This window comes from Lactuca serriola, chromosome 1, assembly GCF_051521515.1.
Source record: "Lactuca serriola cultivar US96UC23 chromosome 1, Lser_US96UC23_V15, whole genome shotgun sequence".
Taxonomy (NCBI): Eukaryota; Viridiplantae; Streptophyta; class Magnoliopsida; order Asterales; family Asteraceae; genus Lactuca; species Lactuca serriola.
In genome coordinates this window covers 167584674-167592640 of record NC_136408.1, presented here as the reverse complement: position 1 = coordinate 167592640, position 7967 = coordinate 167584674, and the positions used below count along the sequence as shown (strand labels likewise).

At 25.2% G+C, this 7967-nt stretch overlaps 1 protein-coding gene across 4 annotated transcripts; it reads right to left on the bottom strand.

Annotated features, from left to right (window-relative positions):
- Window positions 1-227: 227 nt before the first annotated feature.
- RLF (reduced lateral root formation) lies at window positions 228-6874 on the bottom strand. Of its 4 annotated transcripts, none has more exons than XM_079038309.1 (6): window positions 6736-6874; window positions 5950-6033; window positions 4434-4794; window positions 1465-1599; window positions 739-789; window positions 228-488 (listed from the first exon to the last, which is right to left on the bottom strand). In XM_079038309.1, the coding sequence occupies exons 2-6, from the start codon at window positions 5989-5991 to the stop codon at window positions 409-411; spliced, it is 669 nt and encodes a 222-aa protein (XP_078894435.1). In that variant the 5' UTR covers window positions 5992-6033; window positions 6736-6874; the 3' UTR covers window positions 228-408. The 4 variants fall into 4 exon arrangements, with proteins under 4 accessions (XP_078894435.1, XP_078894427.1, XP_078894447.1 ...); XM_079038301.1 differs by having other exon boundaries at window positions 5950-6019; window positions 6736-6868; XM_079038321.1 differs by having other exon boundaries at window positions 5950-6019; window positions 6727-6851.
- Between the last annotated feature and the right edge of the window lie 1093 nt (window positions 6875-7967).

Sequence of the window (7967 nt, the reverse complement as noted above, 5' to 3'; positions counted from 1 at the left end):
TATTAATGGGCGGTTATTTAACTTATTTTTGCAAATTATTCCTTAGTGGCTCAAGAAATATGTTTTGCTTGCTATAACTTAATTTATTTTTGAAAAAAAAAAAGTTTTAGTTGAAAGAGCTTTTTCAAAACTTAATCTGAAATGATTTGAAATTTTAAAATCTTTTCAAAACTAAAGAGGTGTCGTAAAAAATATTATATGCATGCAGTTTGTTTTATAGCACCAAATTTGGAAGAATAATATATGTAGTAGCATATGATATGGTGATCATAAATTTACATCCAATTTCGCTACAGCTTTTAACTCAAATATTATTGTTCTTTCACATGTCAAATATTACAATATTTTTGTGTTCCTTGTATAAAAATTTCACTTCTTTCGGTCCTCATAGAATTTTATAATATTAAATCATTGCCGGCTTTCTTCCAAAATACCAACAAGACATTTCTCCAACATAAACTCCGCATTCACCCAAGCATGGTATTTATCTGAATAAACGCATTAAGGAGAAGAAGGGCATTTACGTCTTTTTTACAAACAAGAAAATCAAGAGCAAGTCCCTTTCAACAAAAACTATCATTATTGTTTCACATGAGTTTAGTTCTCCGGTTCCGGTCCTATGTCAGTATGTCAATCAAACGCACGCACAGTAAAACTTGTTGTGTCATGTCAAAATATTATTTTAATATAATAAAAAATAAAATATGTTTGATGGTCTGGAAAATAATAAAAGGATACTAAATAAAGCTGTACAATCTTTTCCAACCGCCTTCATCAACATATCAACACCTGCAAAAGAAAAATAGTAAGAGATTCATCTATTTCTGGTTTATAAACATAATTGTTTTTTTTTAAAAGTTGTTTTATGACAAAATATGCAACATTTTACCTTCCAATTTATTAACATAAATTTTTTTGAAAAAATAAGTAGTTTTATGACATATTATGCAACATTTTATCTTCCAATATATAAACCTGAAACAAATTTTTTTTTTTTTTTTTTTTTTTTAAAAGTAATTTTATGACAATATGCAACATTTTACCTTCCAATTTATAAACATAATTTTTTAACAAAAAAAGTAGTTTTATGACATATTATGCAACATTTTATCTTCCAATTTATAAACATGAAACAAATTAGAAAAAAAAATTGTTTTATGACCATATGCAACATTTTACCTTCCAACTTATAAACATAATTTTTCGAAACAAAAGTGGTTTTATGACAAAATATGCAACATTTTACTTGTAACCTGTTTAACCGGTTAAAACATCATTACATAACTTTTTACAAGGTTGCCCTCATTCAAACCATTTCCCCAAGTACACTGTTATTTCTTAAATATTTTTTAAACATCATTTATCCATACACTACTTTATCCGAACACCACTTAATGAGATTAAAAAAAATAAAAATTACTTGATGAAAATTGATAATTTTGCATTAAAAAAAAAAAATTGTACCTCCAGGATGAAATTTCATGTATGGAGTGATGTTGTAAACACGTCCTTTAAGAACAGTCCACATGGAGTCCTCTGATTGGTGTTGTTTGACTTCACTTAAAGATATAACTCTCTTGTTTGACTGCCCCTTCAATCCTTAAAAATCATAAATTTCAAAAAATTTAGAAATAAATCAGTACATTTGACAAGTTAAATGAAAAATTACAAGGGTAAATGCAAGAAATAACAATGTACTTTCATTTCTTTCTATTACAAAGATATGATGTGTAAAGTTGCATATAATGTGCAAATTAAAATAGTTGAAATGGAAAAAAAAAAAAAAAAAAAAAATCATTTTTGTTTACTACATTGGAATGGAATGGAAAATTCTTAACTATAGTGGTTTTTATAGAATTCAAAATTTTTATGCAGTAAGGGAAATCTCCAGAAAAGTCCTAATATTTTGGGAAAATTTTTAATAAAATCCTAAATTTTATTTTTTGAACAAAAAAATCCTCACTTTTTAACTTTTTGAATAGAAAAACCCAAGAAACCGGCTATTTTACTCAGTTTAGCCCTTTTTGACCTGTTCAGCAAGCCATGGGACCAAATTGTAAAATTTTCGAAAATAATAGGACATTTTTGCCGATTTCGTCAAAATTTGTATATAATGTATAAACATATTTTTTGCATATTTTTATCTATTTTTACATATTTGTGTATTTTTTAAGTTTTTATATGTATATATTTATGTGTTTTAAATGTATAAACATATTTTTTTACTTATTTATATGTATTCTTAACAATTTTACATAACTTTTTATGTATTTTTATGTATTAAGTATTTATATGTATTTTTTCATATTTATGTATTTTTTTAGCTTTTTTATATAGATGTTTATGTATTTTAAATGTATAAACGTATTTTTTACATGTTTATATATATTTCTAAGTATTTTACATAATTTTTATGTGTTTTCTATGTATTATGTATTTACGTATTTTTTTTTTTTTATGTTTTTGTATAGATGTTTACATATATTTATGTATTTTAAATGTATAAACGTATTGTTTTATGTATTTATATGTACTTTTTTTTAAGTATTTTACATATTTTATGTATTATGTATTTATATGTATTTTTGCGTATTTATATATATTTTAGTTTTTTTATATAGATGTTTATGTATATTTTAAGTTTTTCCCATTCGATGTTTAATTTCAAGATAAGCAAATCGGAAAAGCTTAAAATATGTGGGCATGTAGGAAAGCCATCTAAACATACTCGAAAAAGTTGTACAAATTAGATGAAATGGTGAACACAACTTAAAATAAAAAATACATAAATACGTAAAAAAAAATACAATTATACCTTTAAAATACATAAACATCTATATAAAAAGCTTTAAAAAAAATACATATAAATACGTAATACATAAAAAACACATCAAAATACATAAAAATATATAAAATACTTTCAAATACATATAAATATGTAAAAAATATGTTATACATTTAAAATACATAAACATCTATATAAAAAACTTTAAAAAAATACATAAATACATAATACATAAAAAAAAATAACACATAAAAATAAATAGAAAATATATAAAACAATTAAAAATGCATATAGATACGTCAAAAAATACGTTTATAAATTTAAAATACATAAACAACGTAAACATATACATATAAAAACTCACAAAAAGACATAAATACGTAAAAATATATATAAATACATAATACATAAAAAATACACATAAAAAACTGTGTAAAATACTTAAAAAATATATATATGTAAAAAAGTACATTTATACATTTAAAATACATAAAAATACGTAAACATATACATATTAAAACTGAAAAAATACAAAAATACATAAAAATATATATAAATACGTAAAAAATACATTTTTATATATAAGTTTTGACGCAATCTATAGAAAAGTCTCATTATTTTGTAAAATTAACGATTTTGGTCCTATGACCTGCTAAACAGGTCAAAAGGGGTTAAAATGAATAAATTAACCGGTTTCTTGGGCTTTTCTATTCAAAAAGTTAAAAGGTCAGGACTTTTCTATTCAAAAAATAAATTTTAGGACTTCATTAAAAAAATTTCCAAAATATTGGGACTTTTTTGTAGATTTCCCTTTTTTAAACACAAAATCAAAATCTTAGTGATTAAATCAGAAAATATTCTTCTAGTGGTTAAACAGAAATAAAAATCCAAACTACAGTAGTTTTTATGGAATTTGGCGCTAATAATATGTCCAAACTTTAATAAAAATATATTATTTTAAATCTGAAAATTATTTTAAAAAAAAAAAAATTATAATACGTTGATTTCGAGATTGAGTGGTATTTAGTTTTCTATTTTTGTAAGCAATTTCTTCAAAGTGATAAATAACAATTTTATCGACTACTTGGTAAATATAAAAAGTATATTTTCTAAACAAATAAAAAAAAATCAGTGATATATCTTAACTTGATTGAAGTTTACTTTTATAAAAATGAAAATTTGTCTTTATTTATTAATTTAATTTCATTCAGTTGTTTATTTCTGCATAACAAACAACATTGGTTGGATATAATAGAACGAGTTTTCATATGATTTATTTATATGATATGTAGTTACAGTTATACAGTATATAATTTTATTTCAACTTTATTATTTAATATAAATCACTGGATTTTTATTAATAACAATTAAAATTAGACATCATAAAAGCCAATTAAAACCTCAAACAAGACTAGTGAAGAACTAACTTTAAGGTTACATTTTACAAAATAAAAAATTAGTTCCATTTAAGTTTTGAAAAAATTTGGAAATATTTATGTTATTGAAGCTTACATAACCAAAAAAAAAGGTTATATTATATTTACAGGAATGTAAATGCAAAAACAAAAAAAGGGTATATTTTATTTATGGTGTTTTTGTTTGCATTATAAAGTCAAACATTATTTTAAAAGTCAAACAATTGAATTACCTGCTAAATCAGGATGTGTCCTAGTAACCTTGAGCCAATCCATATGACTATACCCAATTTGATAAGGAACTTTTGCCCTTGAAACTGGCTTCTTTCCAACACTTTTTGGTTTTTGTGATGCATTATTTGAACTTTCCACATCTACCCCTGCTGTTTGTTTGGAAGGTTCCGTTGACTTTCTTTGTGAAGATGCATCAATAACCTTAAAAGTCAAGGATCCAACTTTCTCCTGTTTTGCCACATCAGCATTACTATTGGAATTATCACCCCAAATAGTTCCACTATTTTTGTTTTTGTCTTCTATACTCATACTGCTGACATCTGGAAGACCTTTTGGTTCATTTTTCTTCTCATCACCAACCTATATGGGAATCAGAAACCAATAGTTAGGTAGTATTTGGTATGATGGAACAAGGGCAGGAATGGAATTGTTCATTCCATAGGAATTGATACCATTACCATGTTTTTGATTTGTCTGATGGAATGGAGTGGACTAGAAGGAATGTGCTTCTTGCCATTTTGTTAATTTTCATTTCTTAGTCTGAGGGTGTTTTTGTTTCATTTCATCATGGAATGGAATAAAGAATTACAATATAACTCAATTTTGATTAAGTAATTCTAAGTGACACTAAATTTTGATTTGTTTATCATTTTTAAGGCTATGTTTGGTATAGTAGCTGAAAAGCTAGCTGATAAAAAATAATGTTTGGTAAAACTAGCTGAAAGATATTAAATGACATAAAAAGACATTTAAAAGAATATGTTTTCTATAATTAATTAAGGGGTATATTTGGGAAGCTTTAAAAAAGCTCCTGAAAAGCTAGTCTAAGGCTATGTTGGGCGTACTAGCTAAAAAAACTAATTGTTAGTTGATAGCTGAAAAGCTAGCTGTTAAATAAAAAGCTAGCTGATAAAAAATGATATTTGGTAAAACTAGTTTAAATATATAAAATTACATAAAACGGCATTTAAGAGAATGTGTTTTTATAATTAACTAAGGGGTATATTTGGAAAATTTTAAAAAGCACCTAAAAAGCTAGTCTAAGTAGCTTTTTAAAAAGCTAGCTTATAAGCTACTTTTTGGTTTGCCAAAACATGACAATTTTAAAAAGCTCAAAAAATAACCTAGCTTATCTGCTAGCTGTGGCATGCCAAACACAGCCTAAGTAACGAAAGAATATTATCTTTATTATAACTTATTTGAGGTTTAATATGATGTTATCATTTTTTTTTTTTTTGTAAATTATAACTAAAATAATGTATAGAGTATAGACTTGAGTTAAAATTATAAATTGTATTTCCATATAGAATAAGAAATTCATTCCATTTCTACAAGGCAAGCAAACATGATAATGGAATGTAATGGCTCATTCCATTGCATTGCTTATTCATTCTATTACCTCGTTCATTCCATTCCATTTTACAAAACAAACCCTTAATGAATCCTCTAAATATATCACAAGAAAAGATTGATATGAAGCTCATAGCTAATTCAGACGAATTGGAAAGAACTTACCTGCCAAAAGGTAAAATCATCACTATTTTTTGTCTCATCCATAATGGTGTCCAGAAGATTACTGTATAGCCTGGAAAGATAACTCTGTATGATCAAAGAAACTAATGTATCTATGAATGATCAATCTCAGATCAATGCATGAATCTATGAACCCTAATATAAACATATACATATTCTTTTTTATGTAAAACATCAGAATTAAAAATTTCCCATAAAACCCATAGCTCTTATATGACAATCAAACAAAAGCATGAAGCTTACAGGCTACTAATTAAATGATACAACAAATAAAATAAATCCTTAAACATAATTTATAAGAAAACAAATTGAAAACAATCAATGCACATTCAATTCTGAGTTGGCATGAACAAGAGAGGAAGATTACACTGCTTTAACTTAGTTTCTTATACCCACGACCCTAAGGAAGAAAGCTGTATACAATTGTTTTTAATACCCTGGACGAGATAAGAATTTTATGATTTTATCAACTTACACAATCTAACTCCTACGATTGAAAAAAAGAAAAGAAGAAAGCATAACAAATTTTCAATTTCCACAATGAACATGCCGATTCGTATGACAGATGAATCATGATCACACACAAGACAAACCTAGGAATCAAAAATCTAACATATGTAAAGAAATGAGAGGTCAAATAAAGACAGCTGAAAAATAGAATCAATCCGCCATATTTGAACAAAAATTGATTCTTAAATAAATAAAAACAATGTAGATTTTTAGGTATACATACATACACGCAATCAAAGAGATACATACAGGGTGTACCTGGTTGGAAAACCGAGACCTTGCTGGATGATGAAGAGAAATCGAAGAACACCAGGAATTTAGCACAAGGATGCGTAGAAAGGCTTGAGACGATGGTTGGTGATATGGAAATTGGAAATTATTGAAGGATCTTTGAACCAATTTGGGAATCGAATAAGATATTTCCAGAAATATCCCTTAATTTTAAGTATGGTATCTATTTACCCCTAGGCTATGAAAGACTATCCCTGATAGCCCTTGGATGGCGGGATTTCGCAAATTAGACCATTTTACTTCAGGGAAATCTTCAAAGAAGTCTCAATATTTACGGAAAAGTTAAATTTTAGTCCCAAGATTTTTTTTTGAACAAAAAAGTCTTGAAAACCGGCAAAAATTTGTAGTTTGACCCTTTTTAACCGGTTGAAACCGGTACCAAATTAATTTGGGATTATTTCGTAAACTAACCCAAAATATTGAGACTTTTCTGTAAACAAAAAGTATTAGGACTTTTCTATAAACAAAAATATTAGGATTTTTCTACAAACAAAATCCTTATTATTATTATTATTATTATTATTATTGTTATTATTATTATTATTATTATTATTATTATTATTATTAAAAATATAAATAAAAATATTATTTTTGTACCTGTTATTATTAATATTGTTACTAATATATATAAATGCATTTAAATGAAAAAATAATATTAATGACATTGTTTAAAGGTAGAGGTGGAGGAGATGATGATGCTTTTAGCATTAAAATCGTGAATGTCTGCTTGTATATTTTTATTTTGTATATGACCATTTCATATTTGTTATTATTGTTTTCAATTCAAAATATTAATACTTAAGAATTTAAAAGAAGTTGTATATTTGTAAAATTGTTTATAAATAGTTTAAGGTAGATGGGTTTCTCACTTTGTATATAAAATTGTTTAAGGTAGAAGAATTACTTTCAAAATCCAACAAATCCACTACAAACATTTACATAGTTAACCCATATCAAAATTTAAAAGTATTAATTACAATATCTTGTTTAATAAAAAATAATAGGAATAATTTAAAAGTATTAATCAAAATTCAAAAGTATTAATCCAAAAAACATGTCCTATTACTTTTTATTAAACAAGATATTATAATTTATTACTTTTGAATTTTGATATGGGCTACCTATGTAGATGTTTATAGTGGATTTGTTGGACTTGGAAAATATTTCTTCTACTTTAAACAATTTTATATACAAAAGGA

What these genes read in the sequence shown, in the direction of transcription:
- RLF (XM_079038309.1), bottom strand. Translation starts at nt 5,991, where the DNA reads ATGGATGAGACAAAAAATAGTGATGATTTTACCTTTTGGCAG. An exon ending in GACACATCCTGATTTAGCAG is followed by an intron (nt 1,600 to 4,433) that starts GTAATTCAATTG and finishes ATGATTTTTAAG; the next exon opens with GATTGAAGGGGCAGTCAAAC. An exon ending in AGATTGTACAGCTTTATTTA is followed by an intron (nt 489 to 738) that starts GTATCCTTTTAT and finishes GCGTTTATTCAG; the next exon opens with ATAAATACCATGCTTGGGTG.